Here is a 21,823-nt window from a genome sequence, read left to right as displayed (position 1 = left end):
TGGGTTTCTGCTACCAAGGTACATAACCTTACACTTCTTGGCATTAAAATTCAGCTGCCAAGTAGTAGACCAGTGCTCTAGAAAAAGTATGTCCTGTGTCATAGCGTCGGGCATGGTATCTCCGCCCACTATGTTGCATAATTTAGCATCATCGGCAAATAATGCAATTTTACCCCGAAGTCCCTGAGGCAGATCTTGTTTAGGAGAGGAATTTGTCAAAGAGTACGGTTTTGAATGATTTCCGGAATGCACCGTAGGTCAGCCTGGCTCCATTGATGTAGGTACCCAGCCAGGACTGCTGTTTGTTTGCTTGGAACATGAAGGACCTGTCCAAGAAGGATTTGTATCTGCAGCCTGTGATCTTTGGGTATGTAAATATGTTTCGGTTTTTGGTTGGTCGTGTGGGATTTTGCAGTGTGAAATGAGGTAGTAGGTAAGAAGGCACACTTGAACAGTATTCGCGCCTCCATTGGCAACCAGTGCAACCTTTTGTAGTAAAGGCTGATGTGGTCGTTCTTCCTCAGTCCGAAGATCAAGCGGACTGAAGTGTTTTGCACTATCCTCAATTTTTTTACTGTTTTCTTTGGGATTCCTAGATATACAATATTGCAGTAGTCAAGCATCGACAGGATCATAGACTGTACCAGTAATCTAAGGGATGTAGCGTCAAAGTATTTTTTAATGGTTCTTAGTTTTCACAGTGTGCAAAAGCATTTCTTCACCACTAAGTTTGTGTGATCAGCCATGGTTAGATGAGTGTCTAGTGTGATTCCCAGTATGTTTGTGGTTTTGGAGATTGGGTATTCATGGCCGTTTAGTTGTAAACAGCATTCGTGATTCTATAAGAAATCAATGTCGTTGTCGCAACGACGGAGTTGTTCTTTCTTATTTGCTTGCCTGGCATATCAATCTAGTTGCAATATTCTACGGTGTCTGCAGTCTCCTACGTAACATCCTTGAGCAACCGACATATTGTAAATTACACTAATCCGATTTGTTAATTATAAGGGTGCGGCCTCTTAAACTGAACTGGGTAAAAGAGAAACATCTTTGTATTCTGCTCAATTGCCAGAAAATGTGCTCGGTCAGTTGAGCAACATCATACTCAAGAATTCAACAAAGGATCATAGGGAACGCCAAGCTCCTTCAGTGTTGTTTCATTTTTCAAGCGCATGTTCCTTAAAGGGAGTGCGTTAGCTGTAAGTGGTGGTGTGAAAGTGCCTAGCCAGATCATTTTCGCTTTATCAGTACTTAGCTTAAGACGATAGTTTGGAACGACGATTCAACAGCAAGGACAGACCATGTTGGAATTAAAAGTTTTACACTTTAGAGTAATATCAACTACTTCCAGATTGTCCGGAAATTTATCCAGAGAGCTCATGACAACATTGAACAGATTTGGGCTTCAAGGAGACCCCGATGGGATCCCCCATGAATTAGATAGTAAATGTTGATATTTTTCTATAGAAGTTCTGTTTTCCAAAAAACCCTTTAGTCAATCAAATACTCTTCCAACTAAAACTATGTATTTATCATATTCAAAAAGAGATACCTGGGGCAATGGGTGGGATTAAGTGACTTGCCCAGGGTCATAAGGAGCATGCAAATTTGGGCAGTGATTCGAGATCTTGATTATTGTAACATAATCTACTTGGCATCTTATAAAACAATCCTTGGTAGATTAAGGTTAATTCAAAATACAGCAGCTCGTTTAATTTTCGGTTTGAAAAAAACCCAAGTACATCAGCCCTTTTTGCCGACAATTACATTGGTTACCAGTTGAAGCAAGAGTATTATTCAAATTTGCTATAAATTGCTATTTGGATTATCTCCAACTTACCTTTCTCCTCATTTCGAGTTGTACAGATCGGCTAAGCTTATTCGTCGTTCTTGCTTGTTTACTTTTCCTAATCCCAAAAACTGTCGCTATAAGAAGTTTTTTGATAGAACTTTAGCCTTTCAAGCAGGTAAATTGCAATCCTGGTTAGGCGATATGATCTGTCGAGCAAAGAAAACTAGTTAAGACCCACCTGTTTAACAAATTTATTACTTGATTGATGATGATGCTACTGTATTGGTGCTTTTTATACGTTCTGGTTCAGCAGGAACTTGCCTAGCTTTGTCTTGAATCCCTGGAGGGTGAACTTTTTTGGGTGTTGGCAGTATAGAAAAATAAAGTTATTATTATTATCTGTGAGTATACAATAACTGGTGTTAGTAGTTACGCATAAATCTGCTCTGTGCCCTATTATATATATATTTTTTAATTAAATTTTTATAATACACTAGTCTTTAAGCCCGTTACATTAACGGGTACTAGAATAGATGTGTCTGTCTGTCTTTCTTTCTGTCTCTCTGTCTCCTTAGCCGCTGTCTGTCTGTCTTTCTGTCTCTCTCTCTCTCTCTCCTTGGCCGCTGTCTGTCTGTCTTTATTTTTTTCTTTCTCTCTCTGTTTGGCTGCTGTCTGTCTGTCTGTCTCCCTGGCCCCTTGTCTGTTTGTCATTCTTTCTGTCTGTGTCTCTTCCTGGCCCCTTGTCTGCTTGTCTTTCTTTCTCGCTCCTTGGCCGCTGTCTGTCTGTTTGTTTGTATCTCTGGCCCCCTGTCTGTTTGTCATTCTTTCTGTCTGTGTCTCTCCCTGGCCCCCTATCTGTCTGTCTTTTTTTCTTTCTTTCTCGCTCCTTGGCCGCTGTCTGCCTGTCTCTCTGGCCCCCTGTCTGTTTGTCATTCTTTCAGTCTGTGTCTCTCCCTGGCCCCTTGTCTGTCTGTCTTTCTTTCTGTCTATCTCTCTCCCTGGCCCCCTGCCTATCTCTCTCTGGCCCCCCGAGCAAACCAAGATTGCTGCCTGCCCCCCAGTACACCCCTTCCCCCAAAACAGCCCCTTTTCCCTCTCCCCCTCCACTTCCCTGTGCAGCAGTAGCAGCCGGACGCCTCGCAGCACCTCGGACACCCTCCTGGCATTGCTCTCACCGCCACACGCCACCGCACGCGCCATGCACTGCAAATCAAACGCGACCACGGAGTCACAAATCACGCTGTCAGGGATCACGGCATTGTAAGTGTGCATGTGCGCTTAGGGTTTTATTATACAGGATAATACAAGCATTTCCCTTGATAGGAAAAGCATAAGGAAACTTACAAAGAACCAAAAATTAAAGAAGAAAATCAAATAAGCTACACAGACTCAGAACAGTATAATTCCCGAAGCAAAGAGAATCTGTGACGAGGAAATAAAACCATCTCTGAAGCGTTTGTGCCACTCCCTTATCTGTGTGGTGCTCATTGCTTCGTCCCCGAAGGCCTGTTGAATCTTGCGGATCGTTTCCACTTGGGAATCGCCAAGATTTCCACAAAATTTAATGCAGTAGCGCTGTTCAACTTTTTCTGTCACTTTGTCAAAAACGAAAATTGGACGGCACTCACTTGTACTTCCTCACTCATCGGCGGTCTGCCGGCAACTGACAGCTTCTGTAGGCAGGAAAAAATTCAAGCATGCCTAGATACATGCGCCAAACCACGCCTCCCTAGCTTTATTTGTATACGTAAGAAAAATTAAGAACGGCCCTCGTATAAGGAGCCTTTAGAAAGAAAAAGAATAATCCTATGAACTCCATCTAATATTCGTTTAGCAAACTTTCCCAGAAATTAAAAGAATTATTGTCCTGATTTCTTTAGTTTTAATCAAAACCTAAAGTTGATTGGGATCAAAAAATATATATCTATTAGTTGACACTACCACAACACATCTGCAGGGATAGTGTTTCCCCAAAGATTGAATAACCAAAATGTCTTTCTTCTCTCCTGAGTAGCTCTAGTTAAATCTGGAAAAAATCCAGATTTTTTGGTCCCACAGATTCAATATTTTTATAACGAAAAAACCAATCTCAGGATATGGCAAAAATAACCAAAACAGTTTCACAGCTCACTGCTTCAGAATCCAATGATTCAAAACATCCAGACTACCTTCTGGCAATTTCCTTATTTTCCCCAGAAGCTTTCTGACCCAAAAAAGAAATGTTCTTTGAAGAAATGTACCTTAAAAAGGGGGTATAGCTTCTTTTGCTATATGCAACATTTCCTTCTGTGCCCTATAATATAACAGCGCACCTCAATTACATAGTAGAGAATGACACGGGGACAAATTTGTCCCCATCCCCGCAGGAACTCAATTTCCTCGTCCTGTCCCCGTGACTTTTGTCGCTGTCCCTGCCCCATTCCTGTAAGCTCTGCCTTAATGGCACAAAGCTCAAACACTTATGATTTTAAAGCGTTTGAGGCTTGTGCAGACGAGAATGGAGCTTAGGCATTGGTAGAATGAGGCATTATGACATCACAATCTGAGCTCTAGAATGTTGCGACTTAGGGTTTTAAAGCGTTTGAGGCTTGTGCAGACGAGGACGGAGCTTAGGCATTGGTGGAATGAGGCATTATGACATCACAATCTGAGCTCTAGAATGTTGCGACTTAGGGTTTTAAAGCGTTTGAGGCTTGTGCAGATGAGGACGGAGCTTAGGCATTGGTGGAATGAGGCATTATGACATCACAATCTGAGCTCTAGAATGTTGCTACTTAGGATTTTAAAGTGTTTGAGGCTTGTGCAGATGAGGACGGAGCTTAGGCATTGGTGGAATGAGGCATTATGACATCACAGTCTGAGCTCTAGAATGTTGCTACTTAGGATTTTAAAGCGTTTGAGGCTTGTGCTGATGAGAACGGAGCTTAGGCATTGGTGATATGAGGCATTATGACATCACAATCTGAGCTCTAGAATGTTGCTATTTAGGATTTTAAAGCGTTTGAGGCTTGTGCAGATGAGAACGGAGCTTAGGCATTGGTGGTATGAGGCATTATGACATCACAATCTGAGCTCTAGAATGTTGCTACCTATGATTTTAAAGTGTTTGAGGCTTGTGCAGATGAGGACGGAGCTTAGGCATTGGTAGAATGAGGCATTATGACATCACAATCTGAGCTCTAGAATGTTGCGACTTAGGGTTTTAAAGCGTTTGAGGCTTGTGCAGACGAGAATGGAGCTTAGGCATTGGTAGAATGAGGCATTATGACATCACAATCTGAGCTCTAGAATGTTGCGACTTAGGGTTTTAAAGCGTTTGAGGCTTGTGCAGATGAGGACGGAGCTTAGGCATTGGTGGAATGAGGCATTATGACATCACAATCTGAGCTCTAGAATGTTGCGACTTAGGGTTTTAAAGCGTTTGAGGCTTGTGCAGATGAGGACGGAGCTTGCAGCAATGGGGTGGGGACGGGAAAATGAGTTCCCGTGGGGACGAGGAAACATTTGTCCCCGTGTTATTTTCTATTAGAAAAGTAGGCATGGGCATGGAAGGGGCATGGGCGGGTTGGGGCATTCCCAGAATATAAACACAGTGTGCTAGAATAAGAGTCATTTGTGAGCCCGACCACCACTCTTTGTATGCCACCATTTGTATCAGGTTTCTGCAGGCTCAAGCGCCACACGCACAGTTAGGTACGAGATCTGCACTAAGGTTGTATTCTTTAAAAATTGTTCCCTTTGCAGAATAATAATTTACTACAAAGCTTCCCAGGGTCTAATTCACTGAATTCCGCCCTTATTGTTTAGACAGATCTTCCAGGCTCCCAGTTATAAAACTACCTTACAAATTTCTACCCTTCCTTTTCTAGAAACCTCTTCTAGTACCATCTGAATTCTGTGATGTCTCATTTCACAATATATTTCTAAGTGTAATGAATGGCAGAGGCAACAGAACTGGAGTTTATCCACTAAGCCTGGCTCTAACGTTTGTTCTTCCAGTTAAGCCTGACCCACCAGAGGCTCTCGTGGTCCAGCCAGTTCCTTTCTTCCCCAGAAGGTTACAGGTCAGATGGGACTGTCCTGTCACTTGGCACAAAGAATCTCACTTCGAGCTGAAATTTCGTGTTCAGTATTGCTCTGTACTCCATGCTTCCTGGTCTGTGGTGAGTTCAAGAAGACCAAAGTGACGTTGACTGTACCAGACATAGACTAGAGATTTGGTAACTGCTGTGGGGAAGATGGTGCACTGTGATACTAAGGTGGTCCTTCATGGCTCATGGCATTACCTGTTGTCATATACTCAGTAACAACCAGCAGGAATCTGTCTGCTCATCTGGTTGTAATGTAATGTAATTTATTTCTTATATACCGCTACATCCGTTAGGTTCTAAGCGGTTTACAGAAAATATACATTAAGATTAGAAATAAGAAAGGTACTTGAAAAATTCCCTTACTGTCCCGAAGGCTCACAATCTAACTAAAGTACCTGGAGGGTAATAGAGAAGTGAAAAGTAGAGTTAGAGGAAAAATAAAAATAAAATAAACATTTTAACAAGACAGCATTGATCTAAATACTTTGGAAGGTAGAAGAGAGGAGAGAAAGGAATAGAAGCAGAAGGGGGAGCCGTTGAACAGTAGAATTCTGGAGAAATTTAAATGATAGAAATAGAACAAAACAAAGACAAAAGGCAAAACAATAGATAAGATTAAAGATAAATCATAAGCTGGAAAGAAAAATAAAATAAAACTTTGTCTTCAATCCACGGTTTCAGCGTCAGTGATGAAGTGGAGCAAGTAAGTTTAGGAGGAGCGATTGACGTTTCCAGAAAGGGCTTCTTCAGGGAAGAGACTTGGCCGACAGTCCCAGGATGCCTATGTCTCCTCCCCTGCGATGTTCTCCCATCCATGCATTCCCTCCCAGACACATTTTTGTGTGCTATTCTGGAAAACCAATGCCTAAATCAAAGTAAGAAGTAGCCTCTAAAATTGATTTTCCAAGCCACGTATTCAGTTTGGCGGCCTGGAATGATAAAATTCTATCCAAAAACTTCTTGTATTGGCATGATTTCAAAGAAGGGTAATTGAATAGGTTTATTCTGTGAGTACCTGTATTAGAACTATTCAGGGAATACCGAGAGGCAAGGTAGTCAGGTAGCATCCCAAAAACTGCTTTTGTAACTGATGCAGAAAAACGAACAGAACTCTAAACTCCATTGGCAACCAATGAAGTTTTTGATAGTAAAAGGTGATGTGTTCCCATTTTTTTACACCAAAGATAAGGCGAACCGCGGAATTCTGGATAAGTCTTAATTTTTTGAGTGTTTTTTTATAAGCCCCTAAATATATAATATTACAATAATCCAAACTAATCAAAATGGATGTTTGTACCAGTAGACGGAAAGAAGGTTCGTCAAAAAATTTCTTAATGGTGCGAAGCTTCCATAAGAGTGAAATACATTTCTTGAACAATAGATCTGTGTGTTTTTGTTCAAGAAATGTATTCCAGTCTTATGGAAGCTTCGCACCATTCCCCAAGCCTTTTGGCACCCAACAATGTTACCATGATAGGCCCCAAGTCTTTGCATCTTATTGTTCCAAGTCACGTTAGCTGCTGTTCACAGCGTGGACTTTTTTCCGTTCTTTAATTGAGCAGGTGGAGACTGTGAATCTGTCCTACGTCATCACGGACGCGTATGCAGGAGCTGAGCATGTGGTGCAGGTGAGCGCCAGGGATTTTCTAGATTCCGGGAGCTGGAGCGACTGGACTGCGGAAGCGAGAGCCACGCCATGGAGCAGTAAGGACCCTGCCGTGTGTTAATGTGGGGAAGGGGGGGGGGGTGGTAACTGATATCATTCTTAATCCTGAATAACAAACCTGTGGAAAGGGATACCACGTTTTAGATTTGAACGTTAGGAGAATATCCCTGGTTCATAGACAAAACCACCGAAGACAAAGGCGCGCGCCGACAACAGCGCAAGATGGAAGCGCGCGCCGAAGAAAAAGAGTGTTTTTAGGGACTCCGACGGGGTGTTTTGTTGGGGAAACCCCCCACTTTACTTAATACAGATCGCGGCGGCGTTGTGGGGGGTTTGGGGGGTTGTAACCGCCCTCATTATACTGGAAACTTAACTGTTTCCCTGTTTTTTAGGGAAAAAGTGAAGTTTTCAGTAAAATGTGGGAGGTTACAACCCCCCAAACCCTCCACAACGCGGCGCAATCTGTATAAAGTAAAGTGGGGGGGGGGTTCCCCCCCACACCCCCTGTCAGAGCCCTTTAAAACAGTCATTTTCTTCGGTGCGCGCCTCTGCATTGCGCTCAGTTGTCTGCGCGCGCCTTTGACCTGACACCATATCCCTCCTTAAGGGCTGAGTTAATGGTAAAATATGAAATTCAGTTCTAAGCATTCTCTTAAATTGGGCTTCGGTTGACGTCCTCAACATCATGAACTTTCTGTATTCAAAACCTTCTAAAAGTGATTTGCCAATCTGAAAACTGCTCTCCCTCGATCTAGCAGAAACTAAGGAGGGATCTTATTTATTTATTTAAAAAATGATATACCGCATACAACTATGCGGTTTCCATATCACATACATAAAATCTTGTTTCCCTACGATGGTCACATATAATATAGACACGTCTAAACAACATCATTAATCTTCAACTAACAAATAGTTCCTGTTACCTCCCACAGGTATTCTTGTAGACCTTGCTGCAGATAACATGACCTAACCGTTAGTAAAAGACTCCCCCCCCCACCCTACTATATGCTTGGTGGAATGGCCTACTGGTTCAAGCAGCTGCCTCCGCACCCTGAGGTTCCGAGTTCAACTCCCACTGCAGCTCCTTGTGACTCTGGGCAAGTCACTTACCACTTCATTGCTCCAGGTCCAAAATAAGGACCTGTTTAAAATATGTAAATATGATTACTGTAATTCCATCTACTTAAGTCTGACCAAGAAAAGCCTTCACAGACTCCAGCGGATCCAGAACACTGCAGCTAAACTAATCTTCGCAAAAAGCAAATTTGACCACGTCTCCCCGCTTCTGTCTAAGCTTCACTGGCTCCCAGTAATTCTTAGGGTTCACTACAAATGCGCCTGCCTAACCTTTAAATCTCTTCACGGTATCCTGCCTCCCCTTTTTCCACTAGCTTGGAACTCCTCCAATCCCAACACCACCAGATCCACTCAAAAATTCAAACTATCCTTCCCCTCTTTAAAAGGCATATCCCATGCAGGAAAATTAGGGACTTCCCTCTCCTTCAGGATCACCGAACTCTGGAACAGCTTTACTACCCCGCTTCGGTGCCTGACCTCCCTCCAAATCTTCCGAAAACATCTGAAAACTTGGCTCTTCTCTAAAATGCAATGACCCCTCCCTCATCGATATACTAACACCCTCTAAACCTCTCTTTCTAAGTCCTTCCAGTTTTCATTGTAGTTTCTTTCTATACCAATTCCTGTAAACCGTGCCGAGCTCTACTTCTGTGGAGATGATGCGGTATACAGTACAAACTTAAGGTTTAGTTTAGTAATTGAGTTAGATTGTAACCACCCAGAAAAAGCAGTTTATCAGATTCTATCCCTTTAACCTCCATTTGGGACAGGATGTATTTTGGGTGGGATCTGAAACTAACTCACGTAGGTCTCATCACTGTGTTAGATTTCCCAGTTCTGATGTATTATTTTTGACAGAAAATCTAACTACAAAAAATCATGGTGAGTTTCAAAGACTCTACACACTTTTCCCTTTGAACTCGTGGATTCCGTGACAGAAAAGACAGTCTGGAAATTGACTCCAATGCACCAAAACACAGTCCGCCCCAAATTCAGTGCTCTTTAGCTGGCTAGGAATGGATCCTGACCAGTTAAATAGCACTGAGCCAGCTAAGCACTAATATTCAACCTGAGACGCTATAGAACATTTTGACAGCCAGCTAGCCACGAAATTTAAAGCGCCAGCCAGCTATGTTTAGCGGCCAAATCAAATTAAATGGCTGATCTATTTTTGGCTGCTATAAACTTAGATGGCCAGCACTGAATATCGATTTAGCTGGTTAAGTTTGTAGCAGCAAAAAAAATAAACTGTATATTTAATGCTGATCACTGGAAATGGCCCAGCATCGAATATCTGGGTTCAGAGCCAATTGTGTGGAGCAGTGGCTTTGCGAGGGTAGGAGGTGGCTAGGGTGAGTGCCCTACTCCTCATTTGCTCCCCCCTTCCCCCCACCATACCTCTTTAAATCATCACCAGCGCAAGCAGTTTCTCCGGCCTGCTTTCCCTCTGATGTCACTTCCTGGCCCCACAACCAGGAAGTGATTTCAGAGGGGAGCCAGGTCGTCGCGAGCAGCAGGCCAGAGAAGTTAAATAGCACCGGTCCCAGTACAGACCCTTGAGGCACTCCACTGTTTACTCTCCTCCACTGAGGAAAATAACCATTTAACCCTACCCTCTCTTTTCTATCCGATAACCAATTCCTAATCCACAACTGAACTTTGCCCCCTATCCCACGACTCTTTAATTTTCTCAGGAGCCTCTTGTGAGGAACTTTATCAAAAGTTTTCTGAAAATCTAGATAAACTATATCAACCGGCTCACCTTTATCCACTGATACCCAATTGTGTTGTGAGTGAGGGGGCAGATCTTACCGTCCCCTACATTATACTCTACCAAAGCGTTTTGGTGTAAGACCAAAGACTAAAGTCCCAGAAATAGCAGCATCTCAGAAACTAGCCAGGAAAATCCACAGGGAGAAGTCCTATACTTTCTTTATGTATTTCAATTTTTTGTGTGTGATATTCCCTAGGATAGAAGCTCACATTTCCTTCCACCACTGCTTAGATATCCCAGTTCTTTTTGCTGCATTAATCTTTCTCATTTCCTTTCCTTTTAGGTTCCACTAAGGAGACAAGCGATAAAACCACTACAGTAGAGCTGGAGGATCCTGGTGAAGGACCCTCAAAGGTGCCACACACAGAGCCCTTCGGTGAGCTTCCTGGATATTTCCTCTTTTTCTTTGAGGATCGTCTTCTTTTAACATAGAAACATGATGGCAGATAAAGGCCAAAAGGCCCGTCCAGTCTGCCCATCTGCAGCATCCACTATCTCCTCCTCTCCCTATTGGCTAAGGCTCTTAACATTTGCATCTCCTCTTCCTATAGGCTAAGGCTCTTTACACCTGCATTGTGAGGTCATAGAGCTTTATGGTTATAGAAACATGATGGCAGATACAGGCCAAATGGCCCATCCAGAGCATCCACTATCTCCTCCTCTCCCTTTTGGCTAAGGCTCTTAACATTTGCATCTCCTCTTCCTATTGGTTAAGGCTCTTTACACCTGCATTGTGAGGTCATAAAGCTTTATGGTTATAGAAACATGATGGCAGATAAAGGCCAAATGGCCCATCCAGTCTGCCCATCCGCAGTAACAATTATCTCTTTCTCTCTCCGAGAGATCCCACGTGCCTATCTCAGGCCCTTTTATTTTTATTATTTCTCCCCTGCCCTTATCCAGGGCGAGTTACATAGGAACATACAAAATAAGATATTAACATTTGTCGTACAAATCAATACAAAAACACACTATAACAAATTGCTTACTTACATATAAAATCAAATTGCATATGATATACACGTCGCATCAATGACGAATATCATTTAAGGCAAAAACTAGCGAAACCCTAGCATACATCAAAATATAAAATATTTTGAATTCAGACACAGTCTCTGTCTCCACCACCTCTTCCAGGTTCCATGCATCTACCACCCTTTCCATGAAAAAGTATTTAATCAGATTACTCCGGAGCCTATCACCTCTTAACTTCATCCTATGCTCTCTCATTCCAGAGCTTCCTTTCAAATGAAAGACTCGACTTGTGTGCATTTATATTATGTAGGTATTTAAATGACTCTATCGTATCTCCCCTCTCCCGCCTTTCCTCCAAAGTATAGAGATTGAGATCTTTAAGTCTATCCCCATATGCTTTATCATGAAGACCACGCACCATTTTAGTAGCCTTCCTCTGGACCGACTCCATCCTTTTTATATCTTTTTGAAAGTGTGGCCTCCAGAATTGTACACAATATTCTAAATGAGATCTCACCGGAGTCTTATACAGGGGCATCAATACCTCCTTTTTCCTACTGGCAACCTGGCATCCTTTTAGCTTTCACCGGCACCTTTTCAACCTGTTTGGCTACCTTAAGATCATCACCTACAATCACACCCAAGTCCTGCTCTTCTGTCGTGCACATAAATTCTTCACTCGGGATTTTGCAGCATGACCTTGCATTTCTTAGCATGAAACTTTAGCTGCCAAATTTCAGACCATTCTTCAAGCTTCGCTAGGTCTTTCTTCATGTTATTCACACCATCCGGCGTGTCTACTCTTATTGCAGATTTTGGTATCATCCGCAAAGAGATAAATCTTACCCGACAACCCTTCAGCAATATCATTTATAAAAATGTTAAAAAGAACAGGTCCAAGAACAGAACCTTGAGGCACACCACTGGTAACCTCCCTTTCCTCAGAGCGATCTCCATTGATCACTACCCTCTGTCGCCTTCCACTCAACCAGTTCCTGACCCAGCCCGTCACTTTGGGACCCATCCCGAGGGCACTCAGTTTATTTATTAGACGTCTGTGTGGAACACTGTCAAAGGCTTTGCTAAAATCTAGATACACCACATCTAGCGCACATCCTCTATCCAATTCTCTGGTCACCCAGTGTCAGTGCTTTACCTGCGAGCCGGCTAAGGGAATGAGGTCTACAAAATCTATGGGACACTCAATGAAATACCTTTAAAACAAATAAGAGGAACTATTTTTTTCCCCCACTGAATGAATAATTAAGCTCTAGAACTTGTTGGCAGAGGATGTTGTAACAGTGGTTAGCATAAAGGTTTGGACAAGTTCCTGGAGGAAAAGTCCATAGTCTGCTATTGAGACAGACATGGGAGAAGCCTCTGCTTGCTCTGGGATCAGTAGCATGGAAGGTTGCTAGTCTCTGAGATTCTGCCAGGCACTGCTAGAAAGAGGATACTGAGCTAGATGGACCACTGGTCTGACCCAGTATGACTGGTCTTATGTGCTAGGTGGGAATTTCAAGTTTTTAGACTGCCACTGTGATGATCTACATTGCCCTGAGCTGTTTTTTCTCTCCTCTTACTGCAGACCCCAGCGATGCCCTGGAGAAGGTGGCCATTCTGGCGTCAATGGGGACCTTTGCCTTCATCATACTGTCGGTGGCACTGATCATCACCGTTTTAGTCTGGTGGGTTATTTTCTTTCCAACTCTTCCTTTTTTTCATGAAATTTTGCCTCGCAGGACCACTACCACTACTGTTAATTATTTCTATAGCGCTACCAGACACAATCAGCGCTGCACAGAGTCACAAAGAACAAGAAAACAGTCCCTGCTCCACAGAGCTTACAATCTAAACAGCCAAGACAGACAAAGAAGATGTCATGGATACAGTTAAGGGAAGGGTTAATCTGCTGGCTGGGTTTGAGGGCAGAGGGGAGTACAGGACAATCAAGCCATTGTGACATCACTGTTGAGGCTGGCTCTTATTGGTGGAATGAGGCATTATGACATCACAATCTCAGCTCTGCTTCCCAAAGTCTGAAACTCTTCACACTACTAGTACTACTATGAATTATTTCTAAAGCACCACCAGATGTACATGGCATTGTACAGAGTCACAAAGAAGACAGTCCCTGCTCCAAAGAGCTTACAATCTAAATAGGCAAGACAGACAAACAAGATGTCGTGGATACAGTTAAGGGGAACGGTTAATCTGCTGGCTGGGTTGGAGGGCACAGGAGTCGGGTTAAGGATTGAAAGATATATCAAACAGGTGGGTTTTCAGTCTGCTTTTAAACAAGAGAAGTGGCTTGATGGACAAACTCAGGTAATTTAATGATCAATAATTTTTATTGAGTTTTAAAAATAAAATATACATAACAAAAAACTTACAAAGAATATCATCTCAACTCAGTTAATACATTGTAGATATATAAATTCAAAGAAATCAGCAATCAATTATCATCACAATACAAACACGATACAGTACCTCTCAACACTCCTTCCCCCTTCCCCATTCCCCCTTCCACCCATCCCATTCCCAAATATTACTAATAAATAGTGCTTCACTTTATGATTACAAAACTGCTTGCTCTGACTGATAATTCCCAGGTCATCCAAAATTTACTGTTTTTTATAAGATGGGGAGGTCGCCCTATCTTCCATAATCATAAGAGCCTCCAAGACCAAAATGAGGGTAGACTTTCTTCCAACCAATGTGGTAAAATACATTTTTGACCTATAATAAAGGGGTTAGGGAATTATTTTGTAAACTCAGGTAATTTATTCCAGGCATAGGGGGCAGCTAGATGAAGGAATGAAGTCTGGAATTGGCAGTGGAGGAGAAGGGTAACGCTAAGAGTGACTTAAGTTTATTTAAAATTTGATAAAAACGCTTGTAAAAATTTCTAAGCGAAGTACAAAATAAAATTAGGGGAGGACAGACAATTGAATTAAAATGTGAACAAAACCATTTAGGAACCACTAACACACAGAAACATGGTGGAAAAAGGGGTAGAACTACAATGGTTTAAGGAGAGATAATGATGGAAAAAAAATAAAAGGGAAATAAATCTTTGCAAGAAGTAGAAGAGGAGTTAAGTAACAAGATTGTTCTGATTGGATTAAGTTTCAAAATACAGTTCTTAAATTCAACGTATGACACGGGGAGAAAGGGAAAAGTCAGAAATGGGATAGTGTCTAATCCCAGCTGCCAATGCACCTCTCTCTAATGCCAAGAATCCCGCCCACAGCTCTTCTAGTGCACCTCACTCCGCCCTGTAGCACTACTTGTTAATATAATACTGAACCCCAAATGTGTACCTTTGCCAGTCCACCTCATTATTACTAGGTACATGGAGAGGGGCCTAAGGGCTCCTTTTACAAAGGTGTGTTAGGGCCTTAACGCGCGGAATAGCGCACGCTAAATTGTCACGCGCGCTAGCCGCGACCGCCTCCTCTTGAGCAGGCGGTAGTTTTTCAGGTAGCGTGCGCTAATCACGCTAGCGCACCTTTGTAAAGGAGCCCTAAGGCCCTGATTGGCTCAGACGCCTCAAACCCCGCCCACAGGTGGGGCCTGAGGCGCCTGGGCCAACCGGAATCTTCTTCATGTAGAAATATGGGGGGGGTCGGGAGGGGTAGGGGGTGGTATGGGGGAAGGAGGGAGTAGGCACCCCTCTTGCCATCATGGGGGTGGGGGGTGCCAGCTCATGGGGGTTTTATTTAGTGAAAATCAGAGAACTAGAAATACTGCAAAAACATTTGTAACATGACTCTTTGCTACAAGGCAACTAACACATCAATACAGGTAAGACATGCACAACATTTGTGCCATTTAACAAAAAAAAAAAAAAATAAAGTCACGAACAGCTGAGTGGCAGGAAGCTGTTTTGGGGCTCCCCTGCCACTCAGCTTCCCCAAACCAGCTCTGCGCATGTGTGAGAGCCGGTTTCTAAACGAGCGATCGGATGGAATTACGACTCTTTTGCGTGGGAAGCTCTTTGAACATCAATCGCTGTTTAGAAATCGGCCCAAAGAGACCCTCACAGTCTTAAAAACTGTTTTTTAGTGCATCTGGCTCTGAGTGCAATAAAAGCTGCCGTCAGTAATGGTGACCCCCTTCTCTCTCCCTGCCCCCCCCCCCCCCACATGCCAACAACTGATCTCGGTCCGCTCTCAATAATGTTTAGCCCCTCCCCCAGGGTCTCTGCCTTCTCCCTCGGTCTTGACTGTCTCCCCCCCCCCAGGCCTCCTTTTGTTCTCGGTTATGCTGAGACTCCTCCCACACTGCCACCGCCCCGAGGGTCCCCAGCCCTGTCTCCTATCTCCAGCCAGATGTGGCGGATCTTAAAAGCTGCTTCTAATTAATTCTTACTTGAAGCCAAATATTAGGACATAGAGAAAGGAGGCAAAATCTTCTTGGGAGGGCTAATGAGACAAAGAGTGATTTCTTTAAACACAGTCCCCAGTATACATCTGAAAATGACATTAGTGTCCCTTGGATGACCGTATCATTCTGGTATCCAGAGCCTGCTGGAAATGAGCTGACCCCAGCAAAACATACTTTATCCTCAGCTGAACCGAGTGCTAAGCTTCCTGCTGCCTTCATGAACGGGAGTGTACGATACAGTGAAAAATATCAGTTTACGTTAATTGCAGTGGGTATTAGAGAATGACACGGGGACAAATTTTTCCCCATTCCCACAGGAACTCAATTTTCCCTGCCTGTCCCTGTGAGTTTTGTCACTGTCCCTGTCCCTTGCTCCATTCCTGTAAGCTCTGCCTTAACCGCACAAGCTTCGAGCACTTAGGATGTAAAGTGTTTGAGGCTTGTGCAGATTAGGACGGAGCTTAGGCATTGGTGGAATGAGGCATTATGACATCACAATCTGAGCTCTAGAATGTTGCTAGGCATTGGTGGAATGAGACATTATGACATCACAATCTGAACTCTAGAATGTTGCTACTTAGGATTTTAAAGGGTTTGAGAATTGTGCGGATGAGGACGGAGCTTAGGCATTGGTGGAATGAGGCATTATGACATCACAATCTGAGCTCTAGAATGTTGCTACTTAGGATTTTAAAGTGTTCGAGGCTTGTGCAGATGAGGATGGAGCTTAGGCATTGGTGGATGAGGCATTATGACATCACAATCTGAGCTCTAGAATGTTGCTACTTAGGATTTTAAAGGGTTTGAGAATTGTGCGGATGAGGACGGAGCTTAGGCATTGGTGGAATGAGGCATTATGACATCACAATCTGAGCTCTAGAATTTTGCTACTTAGGATTTTAAAGTGTTCGAGCTTGTGCAGATGAGGATGGAGCTTAGGCATTGGTGGATGAGGCATTATGACATCACAATCTGAGCTCTAGAATGTTGCTACTTAGGATTTTAAAGGGTTTGAGAATTGTGCGGATGAAGACGGAGCTTAGGCATTGGTGGAATGAGGCATTATGACATCACAAGCTCAGCTCTAGAATGTTGCTACTTAGGATTTTAAAGGGTTTGAGAATTGTGCGGAGGAGGACGGAGCTTCCAGGAATGGGGCAGGGACAGGAAAAGAACTCGCTTGGACGGGAAAAAGAGTTCCCACGCGGATGGGGAAAATTTGTCCCTGTGCCATTCTCTAGTATCGTCATTTTGCATTGAAATTGTGAGCACTGCGGTGGGGGAGTTTCTGTGTGGATTTAGCATGCACAGCAGTGGAGGTATTAGCTTGTATATGACTGCACTGAGCAAGAAATGTGAGCATCTGCAAATGTGAGTTTATGTATCTGTCGTTTTAAATATCCCCCCCTCAAAGTGCTTTGACTACCTCTTTCGTCTCCTGTGGTTCTGAATCCTAAGGTACAGGTTGATTCAACAGCTGATCCACTTGATCTTTACAGTATAATGACTCAGGGCAAGATTCTCAAAACTTTAACGCCGTCGCTAAACTGTTCTAGCGGCAGATTATCAAAACGGATAATCTCTGGTCTTTAGCGAGATTTCTAACAGTCTCCGACAAATGCATGTGAATGGGCTCTTTAACCACTGAGATGAGCCCTCGGGGATTCTTAAAATCGCCGCGTCATTTCAAAGAGCGGCGTCGGCTTTTGGCGAAAACAGCTGCGACTGGTCCAGGGGTTGCCGTTCCAGTGCCAGCACTTGTGTTTTCACTGTGGCTAATGAAAAAAAAAAAAGTGTATCTATATAGTTTTAGTGGAGGGTAGTAAAATCACGCTTCTTTTGCGTTTTGGGGAGAGAGAAGCATGTTTCATGCGCGCTTGTTAAAAGCCAACGTTTGTCTTGAGCGCGTACCTGATACCCTTGTCTTGTGTGTTTCTGGCTGTGGGTCTTGATTACATTTTACATTAAAACAAATTACAAGATTTATCTGAATTATAGTCATTTGGGAGAGAAAGGCATGTTTTAGGCGCAATTGATAAAAGTCGGCGTTGCTTCTCCCCTCCCTTCCTTCCATTCGTCCAATAGTGCAGCAGGAGAGTGTGTTTTTACGGCGTTTTTCTGCGTGGGCACCTGCAAATGTAGGAAATCTTTGCTTGGAACCAGACTTCGGTGCTTCACTTTCACCGGATGACCCTGGACACATTCTGTTTATTTATTTATTCATTCCATTTTCCATACCCTTCTCCAAAAGGAACTCAGAAGTGACTTGCTCAGGGTCACAAGGAGCAGCATGGGATTTGAACCCACAACCTCAGGGTGCTGAGGCTGTAGCTTTAACCACTGCGCCACTCTAGAAATGAAAATGTAGCAAAAGTTAGCCGAGTATAGAACAATTGAACCATTGTGACATCACAGATGAGGTTGGCTCTGATTGGTGGAATGAGGCATTATGATGTCATAATACCAGTTCTGGTTATCAGAGGCTGAAACTTTTCACACTATTTATTTGTTCAATTTTCGATACTGTTCTCCCAAGGGAGCTCAGAACGGTTTACATTAATTTATATAGGTACTTTCCCTGTCTGTCCTGGTGGGCTCACAATCTATCTGATGTACCTGGGACAATGGGGGAATTAAGAGACTTGCCCAGGGTCACATAAGCACATAAGCATGGCCTCTGCCGAGTCAGACCATAGGTCCATCATGCCCAGCAGTCCGCTCCCGCGGCGGCCCCCCAGGTCAATGACCTGTAGTGATCTATTACTCAAGAGCATTTTGTCTTGTATAGTAACCCTCTAATTGTACCCCTGGATTCCCTTACCCTTCAGGAATTCGTCCAATCCCTTTTTGAAACCCAAAACCGTACTCTGCTCAACCACCCCCTCTGGAAGCGCATTCCAGGTGTCCACCACCCTCTGGGTGAAGAAGAACTTCCTAGCATTTGTTCTGAACCTATCTCCCTTCAATTTTTTTGAGTGCCCTCTAGTTTTTGTTGCCCCCCGCCAGTCTGAAGAATCTGTCTCTCTCTACCTTCACTATACCCTTCATGATCTTATAAGTTTCTATCATATCCCCTCTAAGTCTCCTCTTTTCTAGGGAAAAGAGCCCCAACTTCTCCAGCCTCTCAGCATACGAGAGGTTTTCCATGCCCTTTATCATTTTTGTCGCTCTTCTCTGGACCCTCTCGAGTATCGCCATATCTTTCTTTAGGTACGGCGACCAGTACTGGACGCAGTACTCCAGATGCGGTCGCACCATTGCCCTGTACAGCGGGAGGATAACTTCCTTGGTTCTGGTAGTGATACCTTTTTTGATAATGCCCAACATTCTGTTCGCCTTTTTTGAGGCCGCTGCGCATTGTTTTGCCGGTTTCATTGTTTTATCCACCAAAACCCCCAAGTCCTTTTCTAGGTTGCCTTTTCCCAATGTCATCCCCCCCATCATGTAGTTGTACATCAGGTTCCCTTTCCCTAAGTGCATAACTTTACATTTCTCCACATTAAAACTCATCTGCCATTTATCTGCCCACTCACTCAGTTTGTCCAGATCCCTTTGGAGTTTTTTACATTCCTCTACAGATCTAACCTTACCGGAGAGTTTTGTGTCATCCGCAAATTTTATAACTTCACACTTTGTCCCTGTTTCCAAGTCATTAATAAATATATTGAATAGCAGCGGTCCCAGCACTGACCCTTGTGGGACGCCACTTGTGACCCCTTTCCAGTCAGAATAGTGTCCCTTTACTCCTACCCTCTGTTTCCTGTTTGCCAACCAGTTTTTGATCCATCTGTGTATGTCCCCTTCCACCCCGTGGTTCCACAGTTTCCTTAGAAGGCGCTCATGAGGTACCTTGTCGAAGGCTTTCTGGAAGTCTAGGTATACTATATCTATGGGGTCACCTTTGTCCAAATGTCCGCTTATCCCCTCGAAGAAGTGCAGTAGGTTTGTTTGGCAGGATCTTCCAGTACAGAAACCATGCTGGCTTGTTCTCATCAGCTTATTTTTTTCTATGTGCTCACTGATACTGTCCTTGATCAATGATTCGGCCATCTTCCCCGGAACTGAGGTCAAGCTGACCGGTCTATAATTCCCCGGGTCGCCTCTGGTTCCTTTCTTGAAGATAGGTGTAACATTTGCTATCCTCCAGTCTTCCGGTATTACCCCTGTTTTCAGGGATAGGTTACAAATCTGCTGCAGTAACTCCGCTATTTCGTTTCTAAGTTCTCTTAGTATTCTTGGGTGAATTCCGTCCGGGCCTGGCGATTTTGTCAGTTTTTTAGCCTATCTATCTGTTTGAGTACGTCTTCGAGGCTTACCTCCATGCACGATAATTTTTCCTCTTGGTCCCCCTTGAAGAATTTTTCCGGTTCCGGAACATTGGATGTGTCCTCTTTTGTGAAGACCGACGAGAAGAATGTGTTTAATCTGTCCGCCACTTCCTTTTCCTCCTTTACCACTCCTTTCCTATCCCCCTCATCCAGGGGTCCCACTTCCTCCCTTGCCGGCTGTTTCCCTTTCACATATCGAAAGAAAGGTTTAAAGTTCCGTGCCTCCTTTGCAAGTTTCTCTTCATATTCTCTCTTTGCTGTCACAAGGAGCAGTGTGGGATTTGAACCCCCAACCTTAGGATGCTGAGACTGTATCTTTAACCACTGCGCCACACTCTCCTTCAGAATTAAATATCCCACTTTCATGTTGGATGTAAAAAAGTATTTCAATTGTATTTAAAATCCAGATGACTTTCTATAAGTCAACAAACGCTTCCAAGAAAAATATGGTGAGATTGCTGAGATGTTTCCCAAGTGGTGATTTGTGTGCGTGTTGTATACAAAAGCTTTCTGTGTGTTCTCTGAGATGGCAGAAAATCAATTCTCTGCAGGAAATTAAAGAAAATGCAGACTGTCTCTGGTTTTGAGATTCAGGATCGCCACATGGGCTTTGCAGTCTTACCACACATATGACCCCCAGCAGTGAGTCCCCAGCCTGGTCCCAGTAATTCTGGTTGTTGGGATACGTGCTCTCTCAGTGTGCATCATTTTCCTGAAATGTTTGCTTCTTTTGCAGAGCTGAAAATCTAACCTGAGTGAAATTTGTAAAACTGAAAGAGTAATTTTATAAAACATTCCCTAAGTTGAGATTTACGAAGGGAAGGTCTTGTCAATCCAATCTGATAAGCTTCTTTGACTGGGTAACGAAACATCTGGATAGGGGAGAGTCCCTGGTTATCGTGTATTTGGACTTCAGTAAGGCTTTTGATAGTGTCCCACACCGTAGGTTATTAAACAAGATGAAAACGATGGGACTAGGAGAAACATTGACTGCATGGGTTAAAGACTGGCTCAGTGGTAGACTTCAGAGGGTGGTGGTAAATGGTACTCCCTCAGAAACGTTGGAAGTGACCAGTGGAGTGCCGCATGACTCGGTCTTGGGTCCGATACTATTTAATACTATTTAATACTATTTAATATCTTTGAATTTTTTGATTGGGTGACCAGAGAGCTGGATCGAGGACATATGCTAGATGTAATTTATTTGGATTTCAGCAAAGCCTTTGATACAGTTCCTCATAGGAGGCTGTTGAACAAACTTGAAGGGCTGAAGTTAGGACCCAAAGTGGTGAACTGGGTCAGAAACTGGCTGTCGGACAGACGCCAGAGGGTGGTGGTTAATGGAAGTCGCTCGAAGGAAGGAAAGGTGACTAGTGGAGTCCCTCAGGGTTCGGTGCTGGGGCCAATCCTGTTCAATATTTATGTAAGTGACATTGCTGAAGGGTTAGAAGGAAAAGTGTGCCTTTTTGCAGATGATACCAAGATTTGTAACAGAGTAGACACCGAAGAGGGAGTGGAAAATATGAAAAAGGATCTGCAAAAGTTAGAGGAATGGTCTAATGCCTGGCAACTAAAATTCAATGCAAAGAAATGCAGAGTAATGCATTTGGGGATTAATAATAGGAAGGAACCGTATATGCTGGGAGGAGAGAAGCTGATATGCCACGGACGGGGAGAGGGACCTTGGGGTGATAGTGTCCGAAGATCTAAAGGCGAAAAAACAGGTGT

General features: G+C 43.5%; 1 protein-coding gene across 2 annotated transcripts in view; it reads left to right on the top strand.

Moving 5' to 3' along the window:
• The window catches only part of IL11RA (interleukin 11 receptor subunit alpha), a 205,978-nt gene that overhangs the window by 164,940 nt on the left and 19,215 nt on the right, over positions 1-21,823 (top strand). For both annotated transcript variants that reach the window (XM_033936489.1, XM_033936499.1), the window contains exons 7-10: positions 5,792-5,955; positions 7,446-7,587; positions 10,687-10,779; positions 12,967-13,066. In XM_033936489.1, coding sequence (XP_033792380.1) covers positions 5,792-5,955; positions 7,446-7,587; positions 10,687-10,779; positions 12,967-13,066 — 499 coding nt within the window. The remainder of the gene's footprint in view (positions 1-5,791; positions 5,956-7,445; positions 7,588-10,686; positions 10,780-12,966; positions 13,067-21,823) is intronic.

The sequence above is a fragment of the Geotrypetes seraphini genome, chromosome 1 (genome assembly GCF_902459505.1).
Source record: "Geotrypetes seraphini chromosome 1, aGeoSer1.1, whole genome shotgun sequence".
Classification (NCBI taxonomy): domain Eukaryota; kingdom Metazoa; phylum Chordata; class Amphibia; order Gymnophiona; family Dermophiidae; genus Geotrypetes; species Geotrypetes seraphini.
The sequence above is the reverse complement of the archived record's forward strand: the minus strand, read 5'-3'. Positions and strand labels throughout refer to the sequence as shown.